Genomic DNA, 23,083 nt, shown 5'->3' with positions numbered 1-23,083 from the left:
GTTCCTGGTACAAACGGTAAGAGTCAGTACTTCAAAGCACGGGGAAGATCAAAACAAAACAACAAACAAATCGAATGTGGATTTGATGCGTTTGCCTGGGTGAATCATCACAGCTCTTTTCGATAACGGATTCTGATCAAGCCCAGCATTGGGGAGCTTGGGGAAACGGGCCAGGCTATGTGAAACCTAGGCAGCTGGAAAACTGAGCATTATCATCTCTGAGGGGAGGCTCAGCCAGTCGACCTGGATGGGTTTCTCCTCTTCAAAAGAATAGCGAGCCCCAGATCTCACAGATTCAATTCAGGCTCATTGATCGGTTAGGGAGAGAAAACGTGTGTGTGCTGTGCTTTAGTTCGAGGAGCATGTTACTGTTGATTTTCTTAAAACACCCTTCAGGGGGTTTGACACTTAATAAAAGGGTGTTCTTGTATATTGGCCCGTTATTGGTTTGATTAATAAAGCATATGAAGAGATAGGCCTATTAGTGGTCCAATGATGAATGTAAGCAGGAATCAGGAAGGGAGTTTTCCCCTGGGCTCAGGGCTTCTAGCCGCATGCTTTGATCTGGATCCCCTTACCCTGAGGACACAGGGCTTTAGCTACTCCTACACACACACACACACACACACACACACATCTGAGGCAGAAAAATACCTTAAAATATGACCATAAGTTTAGTTTGACGTCTATACAAAGCAAGATTTTAAGGTAATATAATTCAGTTGAATAGGAATACATATTTTGTGAGTAATACAAATTATTAGAATGATCATATTTAAATACTTTGTTATTTTTTTCTTCAATATTTGTATCCACATTTTTCCTGCCACTTCTGTTGACATCATTATGAAGACCTCTCATCTCTCCTTTTCTAACACCAGTACTGACAACTGAAATGTGACTCAAAAAAACTACTTGGTACATGACCTCTGCACCGTAAATATAAGAGTAGCTGGGGCAAAATACAACAATTCCATACAACAGTATTACTGAAGTCCTACACACCTGATACACACCAAATTAAATACATACATTCTATATTCACCAAAAAAATTATACAATTTCATGAAATGTAATAATCAACTCAATCCTTGTCAGTAGACATTGAGGTAAAAAAAAGAAGAAAAAATCTCCCCAAAATCAGTCAAATCCACAGCTAAAATCTGTCTTAATTTCCCTAACGATGAAACAAGTGACTGTGAACACACCTGGTCCCCGTACGTTGACGTCCATGCAGTCGTTCTCGATCTCCCCCTGAGGGGGTGTGGGGGCGATGGAGGGGATACGGAGATCAGCCGCATCCAGGTGCTGCTGGGTCCACTGGCGGTGGTCCGTCTGGTCATCCAGGTCCAGCATCACCTGCTCCTCAAACTGCTGGAACCAGACCAAGGGGTGGACGGACAATCAATTAGCTCACACCGCATCCAAAGCATTTCATCTCAAACCTATTTGAAAACTAAGGTTTAAATAACCGACTTTTATATATTAAAATGCTGACATTCTGGACAATAAAACCAAAAGCCAATAGAAATGAGACTACATTTTCAATATCTTAATATTAAATTAAAGCTAATTAAATTCAATAGCTTATGTAAATGTATACATCTTGAAACGAAACTGAAATCAAGGGATATTTGAAGGCTATTATCAATGATGAAAAAGAGAAAATCCCTGACTGAAGATATTTTCTTTAGGTATTTCTTAAGAAGTCCACGTTCTACTCGTATTCCTGTCTTTCTCTCCAACAGTAGGTCCCAATGCCAGTATGTGGTGTCCTTAGACTTCTTACCCTAAAGCGCTTGGCGTCTGAAGGCTCTTCTTCTCCCCATTCATTCTGCTTGTTGTCCATCAGTGATATGTCCAAGGAATTTTTCAGTGGCCTGTGGTCAGACAGAAATCCCATTGAAAATCCGGATGCAGCACGTGAGCTAGCCAACTATCCCAGCTGAGCCCTCTTCCTCAGTGGCAGTGCACCAACACCGAAACAAAAGCATTGATTGAGCCCCCCCACCCTGTCCCGTCCCACCACTATCGCCCAGACAAGTCAATTAATACGCCCGTTACCTAAACCTGCTGCAACATTATCATTAATGATCCGAGCGAACACCGTTCCCCCCTCTTTCTAATTGCCAACTACACCCCTCAGCCCCAAAAACTCTCGTTACCGCTCCACACCCTGCTACGACCAAATCCACGAAAAAACAAACTGTGACCCATGGTGGGAAAACAATGTGGTGCCGCATGGAAACCCGGGAAACTTACTTCAATCCCACCGAATCCTCCCCGACGGGCTCTCTCCTCTTCTTCTTGTTGGGCTCACTGGTCTTGAAGCCCTCCGGCAACCACAATTGGCCGTGCTCGCGACGACGCTTCCGTGAGGCGACCATCCCCACACCCACAAAAGCCAGGAGGGCCAGCCCGGCCAAAACGTAACACAAAAGGAGGAACTAAAATGGCAGTTGATGAGCTCCTCCACCATGCCCTCCACTGCCAGGCGGGCTGCCAGGATCAGAGGGGTGGTGCCATCGTGCATGCGGGCATCCAGGTCTGTGGCACGATTCCTGATCAAAATCTACAGAAAGATACAATGAGTTGGTTAACCTTGTATGACAGGATTACCCAACTTGAGGCCCGCTGTGGTTTTATTTGGACCAACAGGTTATCTGAGCAACAAAAAAAAAGTCTGTAAAAACACCAGGAAATCAGTGATTTTAATTTTGGAAATCTGTTCCCAAGTATTCCCATGCATAATAGAGATAAACATGATCGTATACAAATGCAAGGAAATCTTGAAATTATTATGTTTTATTCAAATAATGTATCTGTTTGGGCTTCTTGCGGTCAATTTGCAATCCACAAATGATTAGGAATTATGTTCCGGCCCCCCGACTGCTCCAGAAATCTAGTTGATGATCCCTGTCGTATGAGATTATCTTTAGAGATACTAAGGAAGCAAGGGCACATTACCAATCCAATACAGTAGATCTCTTTGCTACACAAGAACAAAAATGTATCTGCATTTGACCCCCTACCTGGAAGACGCCCTGCGCATCAGCGGCCACGGCAGCGTGTAACGGGGTCTTGCCCATGTTGTCCTGGATGTTGGCATCTGCACTGGCCTCCAGAAGACGCTTGGCAGCATCAGAGCGGGCGTAGCGGGCAGCGAGATGAAGGGCGGTCTCCCCTGTGCGGTCTGTCTGACTGTGGAGGTTAGCACCCTGGTAAATGAAATCACTGATCACGTTGGCAGAGGCGTCTTCCTCCTCCTCGCTGTTTCCTGTTTCCAGACCTCCACCGCTACAGGAGGCGATCATCAGGGGGGTGAAGCCATCTGGATGGAGAGGAGGGAGGGAGGGAGAGACCATACTTTATTACCAGGGGAGTTGACCACACCTCAGCATTGACAGTCCAGTGCACTAGCGCAGGGTCAGCATAAGACTAAACAAAGCAACAAACAAATCTAATGAGAATTTGATGCTTTTGTCTGGGTGAATCATCACAGCTCTCTTTTCGATAACGGATTCTGATCAAGCTAGGCATTGGGGAGCTGCAGGAAGACACAGAGCTTTGGTAAACCTAGGCAGATGGAAAACTGAGCATTATCATCTCTGAGAGGAGGCTCAGACAGTCGACTTGGATGGGTTTCTCCTCTTCAAAAGAATAGCAAGCCCCCAGATCTCACAGATTTGGTTGATTCAGGCTCATTGATTGGTGAAGGAGAGAAACAGTCTGTGTGTTGTGCTCTACTGTTGAAGAGTGCCTTTCTTTAGATTTCTTAAACAGTCTTCAGGGGGTTTGCCTCTCAATAAAAGTGTGTTCTTTATTTTTGTTCTGTTATTGGTTTTATTAATAAAGCATATGACAAGAAAGACCTATTAATGGTCCAATGATGGATGTAAGCATTAATCTGGAAGGGAGTTTTCCCCTGGGTTCAGGGCTTCTAGCTGCATGCTTTGATCTGGATCCCCTTACCCTGAGGACACAAGGCTTTAGCTGCTCCCACACACTGCTCCCACACACATGCTCTCTCTGTCTCGCCCCCTTGCTATTGCTCACTCAGATAAGGTGTAAATCAAACAACTAATATTTGAGGAGGCAGAAAAATACCTTAAAACATGATGTTAAGACAGTTTTGTTTAACTTCTTTACAAAGCAAGATTTTAGGTAATACAATGAAATAGGAATAACTATGTTAATTACTTAATTTAATGAGTAATTAAAAGTATGAGTTATGCTAATATGTGAATCATTATAAAATAATTGTTTATCTTTTTATCTAAATGTACACTGCCACTTCCAATGACTCAAAATTATGTACACCTCTCATCTTTCTAACTCTACACCAGTATTGACAACTGAAATGTGCCATTCAAAAATATTTAGTCTTGACCTGTGCACTGCAGCTGGGGCAGAATTCACCAATTCCACATAACCATTTTACAAGTCCTACACACCAGGCAACTGATTAAATGGTACAATATTCTACAAGTTAAATGGTCAAACATTCTGTATTCACCACAAATATTGTCATGTAATTTCATGACATTTAATAATACATCTCAGAAGGGAAATAGGAGGGGTATGAAGTTCACGGTTAAAATCTGTCCTAAATTCCCTAACAATGAACCGAGTGGTTGTGTACACACCTGGTCCCCGTACGTTGACGTCCATGCAGTCATTCTCGATCTCGCCCTGAGGGGGTGTGGGGGCGATGGAGGGGATACGGAGATCAGCTGCGTCCAGGTGCTGCTGGGTCCACTGGCGGTGGTCTGTCTGGCCATCCAGGTCCAGTATCGCCTGCTCCTCAAACTGCTGGAACCAGATCAGGGGCAGATGGACAGTCAATTAGCTCAAACCGCAACCAAAGCATTTCAGCTCAAAGCTATTTGCAACCTAACGTTTAACTAACCAACTTTTACTTACTAAAATGCTGACATTCAGGACAATAAAACCAAAAACCAACACAAAGGAGACTATATTTTCTATCTAAACATTGGTGGATATTAAATTAAAGCTAATTAAATAGCCTATGTAAATGCACAAATATTTAAACAAAAACTTGAATCTAGTGATATTTGAAGACTATTATAATGATGATAAAGAGAAAATCTCTGACTGAAGATCTTTTCTTATTATTTCTCTATAGGTATTTCTTTATAAATCCATGTTCTACTCTTATTCCCGCCTTTCTCTCCAAATGCCAGTATGTGATGTAGTTAGACTTCTTACCCTAAAGCGCTTGGTGTCCGAAGGCTCCTCTTCTCCCCATTCATTCTGGTTGTCGTCCATCAGTGATATGTCCGAGAGGTTTTTCAGTGGCCTGTGATCCGAGAGAAATCCCATTGAAAATCCTGATACAGCAAAAGTGAGCTAGCTAACTATCCCAGCTGAGCACTCTTCCTCAGTGGTAGTGCACCAACACCGAAATAAAAGCATTGATTGACCCCCCCCCCAACCCCTATCGCTCCGATAAGTCAATTAATGCACACGTTACCTATACCTGATATATTATTATCATTAATGATCCAAACAAACCCCGTCCCCCCTCTTTCTCATCGCCAGCTACATCCCTCAGTCCCATAAACTCTCTTCACCGTTCCACACCCTGCTATGACCAAACCCACGACAAGCAAACTATGACCCATGGTGGGAAAACAATGTGGTGGCGCATGGAAACCTGGAACACTTACTTCAATCCCACTGAATCCTCCCCCACCGGCTCCCTCCTCTTCTTCTTGTTGGGCTCACTGATCTTGAAGCCCTCCGGGAACCACAACTGGCCGTGCTCGCGACGACGCTTCCGTGAGGCGACCATCCCCACACCCACAAAAGCCAGGAGGGCCAGCCCGGCCAGGACCGCGTAGATGGGGTAAAGCTCAGACGGAGGCTGGGGGTCAACCTCACCTGGAGGGGAAAGGGACAACATGGTAAGGCGGACAGCAGCGGAGCCTGAGAAGCCAGGTAGGCAGGCAGGCAGGCGTTGGGTTGGTCGCAGGACTGCTAGTCCAGCTCCTCTAGTCTAGTGAAACCCCCTCCTGGAGCCTGGTCCTAGTTGTCCATGGCCAGAGCTACAACGGGAATGAGGAGCGCCGTTTGTAAAACAAGGTTGGTCCTATTCTGTAATCATCAGAATTGCTAACCATCAAATAGAGCTAGAGATACAATAAAATATACAAAAAAAACACCACCTCCTCTCCCCTCTCAGCCCAGGGTACCAGGAGACAACTCTACCATTTCTTCTTTAAGGGGRAAAAAAGGGAGGGATTAATGAACTTCAAATTACTGCACGCGCTTTAAGCTGTAAAGACGAAGGATTTATTAGGATTTTCAAGATAACAAAGACTCCCAACTTCTAGCACACTCCCGATCAATTTTTCCCCTTCGCTTTTTTTCCACTAACGATTTTGAAATGATAACTCTCCCAACCCAAACCCTTAGAGATGCATAAGTCCTGGTATTACATTCAGCGAGGTGAAGGTTGCAGCAGCTCACACTGGTGGGTGAAGTGTGTGTGTGTGTGTGTGTGTGTGTGTGTGTGTGTGTGTGTGTGTGTGTGTGTGTTGTGTGTGTTGTGTGTGTTGTGTGTGTGTGTGTGTGTGTGTGTGTGTGTGTGTGTGTGTGTGTGTGTGTGTGTGTGTGTGTGCTAGAATCGTATGTGGATGGGGTAGGGGGGTGGATGAGTTGATTTACGGCAATTAACCATTTTGGAGCCTGAAGCCATTGGATTTAAACACAGACTGCTGCATTGATTGTTTAGTACATGTGATTCAAAAGTACATTTGTTTCATTGTTGAATACCAAATACACAATCAAAGAACACCCCATCATCACAGTGTGGTGTTGGAGGGTTAAGACCTAGGGGAAGAAAACCTTCACCGTGTGTGTGTGTGTGTGTGTGTTAGGGGTACAGTCCCGGGCTGTTTCAGCAGTACTCTTGGCCTGGTGACTGTTAGAATGGAAGAAGATAGAAACTCACTGTGAACAGCCTCTATGATGTAGGGAACGTTGAGGTTCCCACTGGAGGCCAGGGCCCCTAGGAAGGCTGCTACGTCAGTGGCACTCTGGAAGCACTCCGTGGACTGCTGGACGCACTGGCGGTTGTCAATCTCCAGGTACACTATGGAGCTGTGGAGGACAGAGTCATGTGACACACGTTAGACCTGATCTAAAAACCTCAGAGAGACGAAAGGATAGCTCAGTGGTTCCTGTTCAGGGAACTAGCAGCAGTTCTTCAAAAGACAGACACCAGTTTTCCATCACAATGGATGATTATACAACACATCGCTACCAAATACGTGGAAGGGCAGTTCACACAGAAACTAGCTCGACTTCCACGTAAATGGGAGGTTTGCATGAAAATTCCATTGAAATCCAGATTCCAAATGACGATTGTTCCCGAACATTTGTCTCACCCTTTGATCTGCATGGGGTCCAGCTCCCTGCGTCTGCGTCTGCTTCCATTGGCTATAGTATACATGCTGTTCTTCATGGAGCTGAGAACGGTGTCAGGGATCTCTGTCCAGCCCACCGAGCGCTTCATGTTGTGTTTCTTCAGCTCCTGCTCACTGCCGTAATACGGGTAGATCATCGTCTGTCCCTTAGCGTCCTGCTGGAACACCACATTGGTGTGGATCACGCGGCTCAGCTCGCGCAGGAAGCCAAGCGAGTTGTTCCGGAGCTGGTCGGGCATGATGTGGACCACGATGACCAGGCGGCCCACCGCCAGCTTCTCTGGCATGTTGTTGGCACAGTCCAGACCGTCCCACTCACACTCTGCGTTGTTGCAGCCCTGGTCACAGTGGCCGTCCGCATAGTGGTCTTTACAGTACTGGTCGTACAGAGGACTGGAGGGACAAGAGGAAATAGTATTATTCACTATGGCTTTTAATGGGATGTATATTGTTTAAATAGAAAGCTCAGACTGTTGTTCAGGCCTTGAACTGCTACTCAGACTTGATGTATTATCTACAGCATTAGCTGAATCAAGTGAGTTATAGTAGGTCTGGAGCAGAACCCTGCATAGCCAGTAGGTCTCAAGGTGGATTGGCCTCCCCTTATCGAGTATTGTATTCAGCCCCTGATGGCAAGCGTCTCACTCACTTGCACTGGCCCTCCAGGTTCTGACAGTCAAAGCCATCGTAGAGACACCCGGCGTTGTTGCACTGCTCGTCACACTTCCCGTCGTTGAAGTAGCGCCAGCACTGCAGGGACGACGTGCAGTTCTTCCACGGGTCGTTGAAGTTGAGCGAGCAGTCGCCCCCGTCCCAGCCACACGCGTGGTTGTTGCACAACATATCACAGAACTTGTTCCCCTTCGTTTCCTCACACTGGGGGATCTCACAGCTCACCTCCACCTCCGGCGGGGGGGTGATGTCACGGCCGAACCCACCCAGGAAGCTGTAGTCCAGGATGTGACATAGCAGGCCGTTGAAGTTGGTGGGGCAGACGCAGTGGTAGTACGGAGCCTCTGAGCTGTACTCACAGGTTCCCCCGTTGTAGCAAGGGTTGGTGTTACAAGGGTTGTCTGTGGGGTATTCACACTCTGGCCCCGTGAACGAGGAGGTACAGAGACACTTGGGGTTCTTGTGTCCGGAGACGCAGGTGCCACCGTTACGACAGTGAAGATTGCCACAGGAGTGGGCATCGTACTCACAGGTGGAGCCAGTGTAGCCCTGTAGAGGGGAAGGAGAGGAAACGTGTCAATGTAGTAATACTATTAAATGTATTACAGGATGTTGAATGAATGAAAACACAGTGCAACACATCTGCTGAATGTCTCTTATACGGTGTCTTTGGCAGAACTACGGCAGCAGCCGTGCTTGTGTGTGAACTTACAGGTGGACACTTGCAGATGAAGCCGTGAGGAGTGTTGCTGGCTACGGCACATGTCCCTCCGTTACGACAGGGTTTGCCCTTACAGCCGTCAAACACCGTGTCACAACGCTCTCCTGTAGGGTCACAGAGAGAGATGGTTACATCAAGGATATGAAACGTTCCCTTATCAATAAGACAATCACAGGTTAACGGTTAATGCCATGGAGCAGGAGTCTCCAACCCTGTTCCTGGAGAGTTACCCTCCTGTAGGTTTTCACTCCAACCCCAGGTGTAACTAAGCCGATTCAGCTTATCAACCAGTTAATTATTGGAATCGGGTCTACTAGAGTAGGGTTGGAGCGAAAACCTACAGGAAGGTAGCTCTCCAGGAACAGCATTAGAGAGTCCTGTCATATAGGGTAAATACTTATCATTTGGGACTATAGAAAAAATTTTAAGGTATTTTTTGGGGGGGACATTTCTCCTGCAGGTCCAAGGTGATTCGTCTCGAAAAAGACTATATAAAAAAAGTCTACATTATTGTCCCCTAGTCTTTGCTTTCCCATACTCAACCCCATGAAATAACTGTAATTAACATGAAACTAAACCCAACCCTGCGCTGCAGTCACTCTCCAGCCAGATCCATCACATCACCCTCCTGCACATTAAATGTTACCTGTGTATCCAGTACGGCAATCGCAGCGGTAGTTGTTGGTGAGCTGGACGCAGTTGTGTGTCCCGCGCAGGTCACATGGGTTGGACAGGCACTCGTTGACGTCCCCCTCACAGCGCTCCCCTACGTAGCCGGCGGGACAGATACAGTGGTAACCTCCCACCCTGTCAACACACTTCCCCTTGTTGAAGCACTTGGGCTCATTGGTGACGGGGTCTGTGAAGGGGTTGCAGTCATCTATGTTGATCTCACAGTGAACGCCTGAGAGGTAAAGGTCAGGAGGGAGGGAGGAAGAGGGGAGGAACAGTCAGCCTAAACACTCAGACGGGACACCATCAAGGCATCATAGGAGGATCCTACGACCTACAATGGTTCGATACACATTTTAATTTACCGTTTTGTGATGTTTGCTCTTGTTTGCTCCCTATATAACCACACTTTTGGGGGGGCAACATTCATTTCAACAGTACTTCAGCTGACCTACAAGAAACACACCCTTTATGTCCAGGAGATAAATCAATCCTGCATTTGACGGGGAGGAGAGTTTCAGACATGTGCTGGACGCTGTTAAGCCCTAATTAATGAAGTGTGGTGGATTGAGAGAGGTAGGTAGAGAGCGAGAGAGAGAGAGAGAGACAAAGAGTGGGAGTACGGAGAGGAACAGAGGAGTGAGGGATAGAGAGTAAGAGAGAGTGGGAGGGTGGAGAAGAGCAGAGGAGAGGAGAGAGGGATAGAGAAAGAGGGAGAAGACACCAGAGGAGAGGATGGACGGATAGAAGTGGGAGATGGTGTGTGTGGAGGTGGGTGGTGGGGCTCTGACCTTGGGTTCCCCTGGGACAGGAGCATTTGTAGGTATTGATCAGGTCAATGCAGGTGCCCCCATTCTGGCACGGCTGGGAGAAACACTCATTGATCTCGTTGGAGCAATTCGTCCCGACGTATCCTGCCACGCACTGAGAGAGGAGAAAAAGCCAAATCAACGACTGACATGAAACAAGGCCGTTTCTGTTTACCTGGCTGTTTTTGCTAGTTTTCCACACAGGTCAGCAAATTCTCCATCAGAGATCTCCACAAATGAGCAGTGTGTGTGTCTGTTTATAAACATCCTTCACCAGTCTAGACAGTGGGGGTTTAATAGGGAGAATCACTTAGAAAGGGCACCAACACACTTATTTACACGACCCAAAAACGTGATGATCATTTCAAAGTGAGAATGTCTGACAATGTTTCTACCAGACCAAGACCAGGAAACACTTCAAAATAAACATTTCTGGCGTAGAATCACTGTTCAGCCTAGGTATCGTTTCACCATCAGGTCACATTTGTTATGCGTTTCACCCAGGGCCTGAGAAATAAGTGGATAGTGCTGTGTTCCCAGTGAGCAGCCTACCTTGCAGGAGTACCCTCCTAGGAAGTCAGTGCAGGTGGCTCCATTCTGACAGGGGTTGGGGGTGCACTCATCCACCTGCTCCTCACAGTAGCTGCCAGTGTAGCCCGCCTGGCAGTGGCAGTAGTGGGTGTTCCCAGCGTCCAGACACTGGCCTGAGTTTCGACACAGAGCAACTACCTCCACACCTGGAGGCGGGAGGGCAGAGAGAGGAAGAACATGTAGTCAAGTGTTTATGTTACAGGTGTGAGATTGATACTAACACAACAAAAAAACACATCCAACCTCATACATGCAGGCGTTCACACACACACACACACCACACACACAAACTACCAACAACACCCACATTCACACAGGGCACACCATCAGCACACCATCAACAACCACAACAGCACACACACACACAACCACAAGCACGCAACAACTTCGACACACACGATCACAAACGACAAGTCTTGTACAGGCTAACCTTGTGGGGAACATACAATTCAAGTCCAATTCAAAATCCTAATTACCACAGAGTACTGAGTGTTAATACACATATTTGATTAGTAGTAACCAACGACAGAATCACACCGCTCACATTCCTAACCATCCATAACCCTAACCCTTAAAAAACCTAAGCGTCTGAAAACACACACGCTCACACCAACGTTCCAACGCTGGATTTTGGACGGGCTATGTTCTGAACCGCTCAATATTGCTGAAACGCACGTTTACTTCTGGTAGGCGACCTTAGCCCTAAAACCCTAACCCTAACAAAAACCTAAACTTTATCCTAACCACCTAAAACCCTAACACCTAAGCTCCTAACCCTACAACTAACCCTAGCCTAACTTAATATTTAACTTAATTCTAACCCTAACACTAATTCTACCTTAACCCTAAACCCCCTAGAAATAGCATTTGACCTTGTGGGGACTAACAAAATGTCCCAGTTGGTCAATTTTTACTTTGTTTACTATTCTTGTAGAGCCTTCTGGTCCCCACAAGAATAGTTAAACACGTCCACACACACAACACACACACACACACACACACACCACACACACACACACACACACAACACACACACACACACACACACACACACACACACCCAGTGTTAACGCCTCTTTGTTTGGCTGCCACCTCGCAGGAGACGCTTGGCACATCGCAGTAGAGCCCTGTCCAGCCGGTCTGGCACTCACAGCTGTAAGTGGTGCCAGTCTGCCAACAGGTGCCCCCGTTCTTACAGGGAGACGAGTCACACCAGCGTACCAGATTCTGAGGAGAAACAGACACACCATAGACACAGTTAGTCACTAGGTGAGTAGACAGGTGAAAGTGACTGGAAATGTACACGGTTGTTTCGCAGCTACAAACATCATTATAGCGAACGTTTGTAGTGCGCGTTAACTTAAATGTATTCATACCACCTTTGTTTAGCCAAGTATTTGATTCCTAAAAGCACATTTTATTTGACAATAGCAACATGGTATATTGCCTACAGCCAGTATAAAGTCACATTTTACTGGGCCTACACTGTACCTGGCAGTTGAGTCCAGTGTAGCCCTGGAGACAGATGCACTTGTAGGTGCCATAGCTGTCCTGGCAGGTGCCTCCGTTCAGGCAGGGCCTGGAGTCACACTCGTTGATGTCGTGTTGGCAGTAGCTGCCAGTGAAGCCAGGTGGGCACAGGCAGGTGTAGGTGTTGATGCCGTCCAGACAAGTCCCACCGTTGAAACAAGAGCTGGGGATAAAAGACCATCAAAACATCAATAAATCAATACCAGACGTATCATGTTAAAGCCGGATTCAATGTTTTTATTAGTCCAATTAGTAAAGTGACTTAATAAGTGTGAACATCTTGGGCTATAACAGGATAGTCATTTAGTGTTATTAAACTTTCTGCCACAGGGGGCAGAAGTGGACAGGAGAAAAAAAGAGTTTGGTCAAAGCTATATTCATCGTTTGTGACAGAGACGCAACAGGCCATGTGAGGAAGATAAAACAGAAAGAAATAGGAGTCCGAGCTCTCTTCACCTCTCAGTGCAGTCAGGTGTGTTGTTCTCACAGTGTATCCCACTGAAGCCAGAGGGACAGGTGCAGGTGTAGCTGTTGACACAGTCGGTACAGTTGGCTCCATTCTTACATGGGTTACTGTCACACTCGTTGATGTCCTCCTCACACTTAGTGCCACGGAAACCAGGCAGGCAGGTGCACACAAAGTTGTCCACTTCGTCCCGGCAGAAACCTCCATTGCTGCAGGGGTCTAAGGACGAGAGCGAGGAGGGAGAAAAGTTAGCTGATAGCTTAGCACACTGGCTGCGGCTCAATAGTCTCGATTAGCTTCCTTTCTTGTATTTTTTTTTCTCCCCCCACTGATCACAAGGCAGATGTTATAGAGATATTTTAGAGGCCTATCGAGTTTTTAACCTATCAGTCATAAAAAAAGAGCCCAGGAGAGGGAGCAACTTCACAGAATTGAGACATGGCCACTGTCTCATATCCACCTGTTTTCATGAGGAAGTCATGAAGATGAGAGGAAAGGAGACTTACTGGGCTTGCAGTCGTCAATGTTGGTCTCGCAGTTGCGACCAGCGTAGCCGGCCTTGCAGCCACAGCGGTAGTTGCCTTTGGTGTTCTCGCAGGTGGCCCCATTGAGACAGGGGTTCTTCACACACTCGTTAATGTCCACCTCACAGGTCTGGCCTATAGACGGTAGGGGAGATGAGGGAGGGGCGAGGATTACTACACATACATCACTGAGATCGTTTGCCCATTTTTCTTCTTTTTTTTTGATATTTTGTCTATTTTCATATGTGTATATAAATGCATAAGAATGACACAATCTACTATTAAGATATTGCTCCCTCACCTTGCCAGCCCTCTGGACACACACAGGAGAAGTTCTCGTAGTCCTCAGACTCCTGACACACACCTGCGTTCTTGCAGGGTTTGGTGCTGCAGGGTGCCAGCAGGGTCTCACAGTTCTCACCTATCACACACACACACACACACACACACACACACACACACACACACACACACACACACACACACACACACACACACACACACACAAACAGACATTCCTGTCTCTTATACACATCTAGATGTGTATAAGAGACAGCACACACACACACACACACACACACACACAAACAGACATTAACTATGCTCAATATTAAAATGCTCATATTATTATCATGTCTAATACTATTGTTTGTCGGAACCAGAGTATCATGACAGGAAGTAGTGGGTGTCTGGATAGACCGCCCTATGTAGATAATGCTTTCATTGGACATTTAAACACTTCATTCAGGAGGATATCAGGAGGCTTCTTGCCCACAGTGTAAAGCTCTGTGAGTGTTCGAGAGCAGAGCTGTTTGGGCCTGCAGAGACAATTCCCTTTCTGTTTTCACGACACCCAGCGCGGACAGGAAGCAGGCTGACGTTTCCTGCTATTGTCAAGGCATTTGCTGTTCTGTGAGACAGGAAGTCTGCAAACAGGAAATGTGTCAAGCAGCCGGGTCGTTCGTTCCCAACCCCTATTATTTCAGGTCCCAACGCTGTGTGAATTTTTCCAAAAAGGCTGGGAATAAATAACAAATGTGCTTGCCCAAAGGCAGTCCATCATTATCTGTTTTTTCAAATAATACAACAAGGGAGGAAAGGAAAGGACGTGATAAAATATTGTGTTGTTATCAGGGACACTTGCAAAGTTGTCATGGAGGGCCAACGTCAACACAGCAGACGCTGGAGTCTTTTAGCCAAGAGGAAGGATTGCTGCTGAACTTTCATCGACAGCTTGGTCTTCCAGAGCGTGTTTTTCCTGTATGTCCAATGCCGTAGAGAAGCAACAACGTAGAGCCCCACAGCAAGGGAATACAAAACAGCACACTTAGACAGACACTCAGACAATACCGGTATATGGGAGTAGGCAGTTGCACTTGTAGCCAGCGACATCATCGATGCAGGTCCCTTGGTTCAGACATGGATTGGAGGCACATTCGTTGATGTTCGTCTGACAACTTGGACCTGGAATCAAAAGGTCAAAGTCCAGGTCAAATAGATAAAAACAGTACAATGTATTGATGGTGGGAGTGCGATCTAGAGGACCACACACACAAAGACACACACACACTAACTCACCAGTGAAGCCCACTCTACATGAGCAGACGTATCCGCTGGTCATATCCTTGCAGGTGCCTCCGTTCATGCAGGGGTTGGACTCGCACTCGTTGTTGTTGATGTCACAGTTCTTGCCACTCCAGCCATTGTCACACAGACAGTTGTAACTAAGGACAAGATGGAAAAGCTCAGTATTATAGAAACATACATTATCTTTCACTTTGATACTGTATATTCATAGTTCCATACCATACATGTAGGGAAGATTTCTAGATGTAAATTAAACACAATTAAGTAGTTTCCTTCGGAGGAGGAGCCATGGAGACAGATGAAAGAGGCAGACTCACCCGTTGACTTTGTCTTGACAGTGGCCATGGATACAGGGGTTGCTAAGGCACTCGTTGACCTGGAAGAGGCAGGTGGTGTCATGGTAACCCTCTGGGCACAAACAGGTGAAGCTGTTGATGCCATCGATGCAGGTGCCACCATTGTGACACGGGTTGAGGTCACACTCATCAATGTTGATGTTGCACATGGTCCCTGTGAAGCAGAACCCGTGAACATGTTTACTTCTCCGACCCCTCGTATAGTAGCGCCTCAACTTTATACCACTAGGAACGTTTGTGGTTTACAAACGCATGGAATTGGTTTAACAAAAATGATACAAATGAATAATGCTTTATGGTTAGACCTAACATAATATTATTTTGTAGTCTTTGGAGTTTGGACTTTGGTTAGATTTCTATGAAGATATAATTTTGAAGTAAAACACAAAGCACAACCCATACTACACCAGACAATGGACCACACAATGGGCTCTATGTCCCCAAAGTAAATGCATCCATCTCGAGAAACATGGGGTTTTTAAGTCTGCTTTTGTCGGCCAATTGAAGCACCGCAGCCATTCAGCATAGACCAACTTCTCCCCTTTTAAAAGATCAACTTTCAGGAATCTTTCAGGGGATCTTTTCTCCTGTGAAATCCCCGGTGGGTGTTGGTCCTTTCAGGGCCTGGCGAGAGAGGCCAGCTTGTGTGTCTAGGCAGCAGGTTGGGGACAGGGAGGGGCTGGAAAGTGACACCGCCACGGAAGGCCTCAAAAGGAGTGCGTTTGCTCACCATCTGTTACCCCTCCCTCTCTTCCATCCCTTCATGCTGCCCTCTACGCCCTTGTTGTCCTCCCCTCGCCTGAGGTCTGAATAGGAGACGCACACGCACAGCGGTAGGAGTACCCACTTCAAGTCTCCACCTGGGTTGCCACAGTCGGACAAACTGGTCCCCTACAGTATCTACTTACCGCTGTAGCCGGGCTCACAGGCACACTCGTAGCCGTTGATCTTGTCGAGGCATGTCCCGTAGTCACATGGCTTGCTCTTGCAGTCGTCCAGGTTGACTTCACAGTTTATACCTAGGGGCAAAGAAATTAGCATCAAAGTTTCTATCATTACATTTTCACAGGTGAAAGTACATCTGGATGATTTTATTGTGAAGGACAATTTAGAGTTAAGAGGAGAAGTATTTGTGTGTGTGTGTGTGTGTGTGTGTCTGACCTGTGGTGCCCTTGGGACAGGTGCAGATGTAGGAGTTCTCGCGGTCCTGGCAGATGCCTCCGTTCCGACAGGGCTGACTCAGACACTCGTTAATGTTGGTCTCACACAGCCGGCCCGTGTAACCAAGGCGGCAGTAGCAGGTGAAGGAGGCCAGGCCATCCTTACAAGTACCATAGTGACAGGGGTCCGAGAAACACTCATTGATGTCAGTCTCACAGTGTTGCCCCGTGTAACCTGGTAGAAAGACATGGAGTTGGTCACTTTAGTCTAATTTCTCTCCATTCTATTCAGGAGCCAGAAAACATTCAATCAGTTTTAGTTTCTTTTGAAATCTATGTTTGTTGTTTTATTGTTGTTTTTATGAGTAAAAAGACGAAACGCGCACACTGCTCCTGCTAGTATCACTGCTCTTTATTAAGCTTACATATCAGCCCCAAGGCCTCATCAGAGCTTTTGTGAGTGTTTTTAATTTGCACCATTGCTCCACTCACATCTGTTCAATATATTGAACGGGATTGGAGTCGAGGGAAAATAAACGTGTGTTACCAAATATAACAACGTTCTGTTTTTATACCTTCAGTGCATTCACAGGTGTACTTATTGGGGCCATCCGTGCACTTGGCGCCATTCTTGCAAGGCGTGCTGGAGCACTCATCAATATCTATCTGGCAAAGGTTCCCAGCAAAGCCTGGAAAAACAAGAAGATGTAGGGAGTGAGTGAGTGGTTCATTAGAGTGATCTTACCAAGCCCAAACTATGCCCACTCTATCCCTGGAAGCCTACATACATTATGATGAGAGCCCTCAATGACAGAGATGGCTGCATATGAATCAAAATGCCTGTCGTACTACAGCTTACTGTGTTCTTTCCTTCTACTCCTTTTCACCACTGCTCCCAAAAAGGGGGGGGGGGGGTGGCTTCCAAGGCCTCATGACCAGGGGTGAGAGACAAAGGGAGGACTGTCCGCTCTATGCAACGCGAAGCCGAGCCGGTTGCCTCTTTTGTCCACCAAAACTTTTCCATCACAATGTGCATTCTCCCGTCCTGGTCTCGCCCCTTTCCCCGCCTGCTTCTCCCAACAGGGCTAGCTTGACCTCTGAACTCAGCTATTCAAATCCCTCGTCATTCAAAATCAACCAGCAGGCTCCCATTTTTTCTCTAGTTATTCTAATCTGTTTTAGTTTGTTTCTTCTTACAACTTCTGTTGCTGGAGCACATTAACATTCTAAGCGGTAAGAAGATGGATTCTGTTTGATAAAGAGATTAAGAGACCCCCCCCCCCCCCTATTGGAACACAGGGGTCTAAGCCAAGCAGCCAGCCAGACATCCCAGTGGTCACTAACCCAGATAGGAAGTAGCTACATGTCTAGCTGTTTGCTCCGCTCCCAGTGGATTTTCACATTCACAACACAGAGTCCCTTTTGCTTTAGACTGCCCATGCTAACGTTACCTCACACACAACACAGAGAGGAGATTTAGCCCAGGCTCCTGGAATCAGACATTTCAAACTGCCCCAGTGGGGTTTCCATGGAGATGGTGTGTACAGAAATGAAAGGAGAGGACCCTACCCTACCCCAGCCTGGGCTTACACAGGAACAAATTTACATCTCAAGAAGGCAATTCCCCTCTCGCCCCCCCTTAGAGCATAACCGTCTATGTGTCTCAGTCCCCTCCAGTACCCCAACACCGCCTCCTACCCCTTCCACTTTCACCACTGTCTCATTCAGGCCTCTCTCCTGTCCTGTCCCATATACATGGGGTGGCTTTTCAGAAGCTAAGCTCTTGTGTTCTCTGCTGTACCTCCCTACAATTAATTCCTCAGCTTCCTAACTGCACTTTCTCAACACAAGGAGCCTCCTGCCTTTCTCTCTGAACGGTCTTTGATCCGAACCGACTGAGAACTGCACTATTTTCCTCCAGAAATCCGTCCAGCCCAGTAGCTCTGGTGAAAGAATGGAAACCAAAACGCATTTTAGAGGGTGAGAAACCTTCCTCTGTGTCGGTCGGCCTCGCGTTTATCCATCAGAGCATTCCTCTGCCCACAAAACCCTCAATGTCTCTCGTCACATAGTCTGACCCCACTGGAACCCCTGGAGAAATACCTCATAAAATCATCGAAATTCAAAACTTTACTACACACAAAACTGAAAGCTCACAACAGCTTCTCCAACTATACAGAAATTCAATACGTGGAAACACAACACTATTTCAGCTGCTATTCTTAGTCCTTCTTTCCTTAGTTCTCAATTAACGTTCTTGTGGCTAGCTACATCCAAACCAAGTTGAACTGCACACTCATCAGAGTTGAGAGTAAAAACTTGTTCAAAGTGTCAACTTCCTCATGGATTTTCCTCCTCGTCGGGAGCTGGCCTGGTAAAGCCTGCCTGAGGCAAGGATTAGAGTCCGCCTCCCGCGCCCGTCCTGTCCGGGGGGGGTGATCGACCCCCCCTCCTCCCGCTGCGACGCACCGGGGCTCACCTGTGGGGCACTGGCAGTGGAAGGTGTTGATCTTATCGATACACTTCCCATTGTTCAGGCAGGGGTTGTTGGCGCACTCGTCCGTATTGATCTGGCAGAACAGTCCCTCGTAGCCTTTAACCAATTAGCAAGGGAAACAAGGCACGGTTAGTTAGTCAGTGTACAGTAACTTTGCCAAATTTCCTGACTTTATTAGGTTTAAAGTGTGGTCACCCTTTGATTAAAAAGGTGTCTTTAAACTTGCGAGCAAGAAGAACTTATACTGATGTTGGTAATTAACTGTGTGTGTGTATGTGTGTTACCTGGCATACAGATGCAGTGGAAGCCTCCTATCTGGTCGAGGCAGGTGGCTTCGTTCTGGCAGGGGTTGGAGAGGCACTCGTTGATGTCGTGTTCACAGCGAGCTCCAGAGAAGCCGGGCTGACACTTACACTGGAACGATCCCTTGGTGTTCAGGCACTTCCCTCCGTGCTCACAGGGGTTGCCACCTAGACAGAGCGAGAGAGACATGGAGTGTACCTTAACGAACGCATTGCAGGGCGTGCTCCTTCGTGCTGCTGTGTGCTACCTGTCTGTGTCTCTGCCCTCTCTGGTGTTGAGCGATTCACATTTCTAGTTCAAACTAACCAAACCTATTCCTGTAGTGATCTAATGTGTGTTCAGATCAAATCACATTTTATTGGTCACATACACATGGTTAGCAGATGTTAATGCGAGTGTAGCGAAATGCTTGTGCTTCTAGTTCCGACCGTGCAGTAATATCTAACAAGTAATCTAACAGTTTCACAACAACTACCTAATACACACAAATGTAAATAGATGGTATAAGATACAGTATATACATATGAGATGAGTGATGTAAGATATGTAAACATGATTAAAGTGGCATTTTTTTAAAGTGATTATAGATCCATGTATTAACGTGGCCAATGATTTGAGTCTGTATGTAGGCAGCAGCCTCTCTGTGTTAGTGATTACTGTTTAACAGTCTGATGGCCTTGAGATAGAAGCTGTTTATGAAAAGCATCCGTCACTGGTCTGAGTCTACTTACCCAGCGAGCACTCGTCAACATCCTGGTCACAGGCGGCGCCAAAGTAGCCCAGGGGACAGGTGCAGATGGCCTTGCCGTTGACGGGGTTGGTGTCACAGTTGGATCCTTTCTGACAGGGGTTACTGATACAGGCGTCATCCAGGTGACACAGCAGACCTGGCACAGCACAAGAACAACAGGAGACGTTGATTGGTTTAGTCGTTGCAGGTATTTACTTCGTTAAAGTTATTTATGTAGCTGTTGCTTTTCAACCATGTAGTAACTATCTGTGCTGTGAAACACTGGACGAGGAAACACTACCTATTTAGTATCCCTAGTGACCACAAGAGATTTAGCATTAAGTAGTAGATATACAAGTGTGCAAAGCTCAGGGTCAGATAAATGGAAAATCTATGAGAAATGAAGAAGACCAAAGTCCATCGGCTCACCTGTGCGACCATGGGGACACTCGCAAAAGAAGGACGCCACACGGTCGTGGCAGACGGCCCCCTGATAGCAGGCTGCATTTGCGCAGTCGTCAATATTCTCTCCGCAGTCATCCCCCGTCCACCCGTTGACACACACACACTGGTAGGCACCGTAGATGTTGTGGCACGTTCCACCATTCTGGCATGCGTTGGGCATCAGTTGGCACTCGTCAACGTCCTCTGTACAGAACTGGCCTATAGGGGAGAACATGGGGTAAATGCCCTTATCAACAAGCCCCAGTGCACACACACAAGTCAAAAGAGTCAAAGAGAGACAAAGATGAGTACTAATCATACGAGTTAAAAGAAAGGAGGCTTCCATTATAGAGATCGGAGTAGGGTAAAAGTTACACCATAATCACTGATGCAAGGACAGATATGTTTGAGGGTCAGTAATCTGATCCTAGATCTGTATTTATGACAAACTTCTACTGTGAGTGTAGAAATTAGTGAGCGGGGGGTATGTATAGTTACCTGTGAATTCAGGTTTGCATTGGCAGTTATAGGTGTTAACTCCGTCCACACAGGTTCCTCCATTCTGACACTCGTGTCTTGGACAGTCATCAATGTTGGCGTCACAGTTCTGACCTGAGAAGCCTAGAGAGCACAGGACATAAGTACACACATATTAGACAGTGTAGTTTTTAAATAAGTCCCATCTCAACAGAAGGGGTCATGTTACATTTCCTTGGCTTCAAGTACCTTGGTGTCCTCATCACGAAGGACCTATCCTGGTTCAAACATACCAACACTGTCATGAAAAGGACACAACAACTCGTCTCATGAGGGTGAAAAGATTTGGCATGGGCCCTCAGATCCTCAAAAAGTTCTACAGCTGCACCATTGAGAGCATCTTGACTGGTTGCATCACCGCTTGGTACGGCACCTGCTCGGCATCCGACCGCAAGGCGCTACAGAGGGTAGTACGTACAACCCAGAACATCACTGGGGCCAGGAAAGCCCTAAAAATTGTCAAAGACTCCAGCTACCCAAGTCATAGACTGTTCTCTCTGCTACCGCACGGCAAGTGGTACCGGAACACCAAGTCTGGGACCAAAAGGCTCTTTAACAGCTTCTACCCCCAAGCCATAAGAGTGCTGAACAGTTAATCAAATGGCCACCTGGACTATTTCAATTTACCCCCTTATTTTATTCTTATTTTTTGCTCAAACTCTTTTGCACAGGCTCGATGTACACTCACTGGACTCTAACCACACACACACACACACAACACACACACACCACACACACACACACACACACACACAACACACACACACACACACACACACACACACACACACACACACACACACACACACACACACACACACACACACACGCATATTGACACCACACACACACATTCCTTTGAATTACCTGGATTTCCTCATAAATTGGTCAGCAAATTTGTTCTGATCTTCATCTAAGTCACAACAATAGACAGACATAGTGTGCTGTGCCTGACACACAAATTATTGTATTTCTCTTGTGTATATTGAATACATAATTTAAACATTCACAGTGTAGGTTGGGAAAAGTATGTGAAACCCTAGGCTAATGGCTTCTCCAAAACCTAATTGGAGTCAGGAGTCAACTAACCTGGAGTCCAATCAATGAGACGAGATTGGAGATGTTGGTTAGAGCTGCCCTGCCCTATAAAGAACACTCACACAATTTGAGTGTGCTATTCACAAGAAGCATTGCCTGCTGTGAACCATGCCTCTAACAAAATAGATCTCAGAAGACTTAAGATTAAGAATTGTTGACTTGCATAAAGCTGGAAAGGGTTACAAAAGTATCTCTAAAAGCCTTGATGTTCATCAGTCCACGGTAAGACAAATTGTCTATAAATGGAGAAAGTTCAGCACTGTTGCTACTCTCCCTAGGAGTGGCTGTCCTGCAAAGATGACTGCAAGAGCACAGCGCATAATGCTCATTGAGGTTAAGAAGAATCCTAGAGTGTCAGCTAAAGACTTACAGAAATCTCTGGAACACGCTAACATCTCTGTTTATGAGACTACGATACGTAAAACACTAAACAAGAATAGTATTCATGGAAGGACACCACGGAAGAAGCCACTGCTGTCCAAAAAAACATTGCTGCACGTCTGAAGTTTGCAAAGTGCACCTGGATGTTCCACAGCACGACTGGCAAAATATTCTGTGGACAGATTAAACTACAGTTGAGTTGTTTGGAAGGAACACACAACACTATGTGTGGAGAAAAAAAGGCACAGCACACCAACATCAAAACCTCATCCCAACTGTAAACTATGGTGGAGGGAGCATCATGGTTTGGGGCTATTTTGCTGCCTCAGGGCCTGGACAGCTTGCCATCATCAACAGAAAAATGAATTCCCAAGTTTATCAAGACATTTTGCAGGAGAATGTAAGGCTATCTGTCCGCCAATTGAAGCTCAACAGAAGTTGGTGATGCAACAGGACAATGACCCAAAACACAGAAGTAAATCAACAACAAAATGGCTTCAACAGAAGAAAATACGCCTTCTGGAGTGGCCTGACCTCAACCCAAATGAGATACT

General features: G+C 46.4%; 1 protein-coding gene across 3 annotated transcripts in view; it reads right to left on the bottom strand.

Moving 5' to 3' along the window:
• Positions 1 to 23,083, bottom strand: part of notch1b (notch receptor 1b) — a 49,589-nt gene that overhangs the window by 4,823 nt on the left and 21,683 nt on the right. The window contains exons 5-31 of one of the 3 annotated variants that reach the window (XM_024002886.2): positions 21,012 to 21,134; positions 20,499 to 20,732; positions 20,071 to 20,226; positions 19,321 to 19,506; positions 19,019 to 19,132; positions 17,115 to 17,228; positions 16,541 to 16,774; positions 16,288 to 16,398; positions 15,341 to 15,533; positions 15,015 to 15,160; positions 14,787 to 14,900; positions 13,738 to 13,857; positions 13,419 to 13,571; positions 12,903 to 13,131; positions 12,408 to 12,609; positions 11,990 to 12,143; positions 10,878 to 11,062; positions 10,308 to 10,440; positions 9,491 to 9,748; positions 8,836 to 8,948; positions 8,101 to 8,672; positions 7,413 to 7,844; positions 6,977 to 7,125; positions 5,691 to 5,904; positions 5,230 to 5,320; positions 4,647 to 4,809; positions 3,033 to 3,331 (exon numbers count right to left, since the gene is read on the bottom strand). In XM_024002886.2, coding sequence (XP_023858654.1) covers positions 3,033 to 3,331; positions 4,647 to 4,809; positions 5,230 to 5,320; positions 5,691 to 5,904; positions 6,977 to 7,125; positions 7,413 to 7,844; positions 8,101 to 8,672; positions 8,836 to 8,948; positions 9,491 to 9,748; positions 10,308 to 10,440; positions 10,878 to 11,062; positions 11,990 to 12,143; positions 12,408 to 12,609; positions 12,903 to 13,131; positions 13,419 to 13,571; positions 13,738 to 13,857; positions 14,787 to 14,900; positions 15,015 to 15,160; positions 15,341 to 15,533; positions 16,288 to 16,398; positions 16,541 to 16,774; positions 17,115 to 17,228; positions 19,019 to 19,132; positions 19,321 to 19,506; positions 20,071 to 20,226; positions 20,499 to 20,732; positions 21,012 to 21,134 — 5,192 coding nt within the window. Of the gene's footprint in view, positions 1 to 1,208; positions 1,375 to 3,032; positions 3,332 to 4,646; positions 4,813 to 5,059; positions 5,066 to 5,229; positions 5,321 to 5,690; positions 5,905 to 6,976; positions 7,126 to 7,412; positions 7,845 to 8,100; positions 8,673 to 8,835; positions 8,949 to 9,490; positions 9,749 to 10,307; positions 10,441 to 10,877; positions 11,063 to 11,989; positions 12,144 to 12,407; positions 12,610 to 12,902; positions 13,132 to 13,418; positions 13,572 to 13,737; positions 13,858 to 14,786; positions 14,901 to 15,014; positions 15,161 to 15,340; positions 15,534 to 16,287; positions 16,399 to 16,540; positions 16,775 to 17,114; positions 17,229 to 19,018; positions 19,133 to 19,320; positions 19,507 to 20,070; positions 20,227 to 20,498; positions 20,733 to 21,011; positions 21,135 to 23,083 lie in introns of all 3 variants that reach the window. The other 2 variants (XM_070446958.1, XM_070446959.1) reach the window with 2 other exon arrangements.

Source organism: Salvelinus sp. IW2-2015, linkage group LG15, assembly GCF_002910315.2.
Source record: "Salvelinus sp. IW2-2015 linkage group LG15, ASM291031v2, whole genome shotgun sequence".
Lineage (NCBI taxonomy): Eukaryota > Metazoa > Chordata > Actinopteri > Salmoniformes > Salmonidae > Salvelinus > Salvelinus sp. IW2-2015.
Note: the sequence above shows the minus strand (reverse complement) of the source record. Positions and strands in the feature narration are given on the sequence as shown.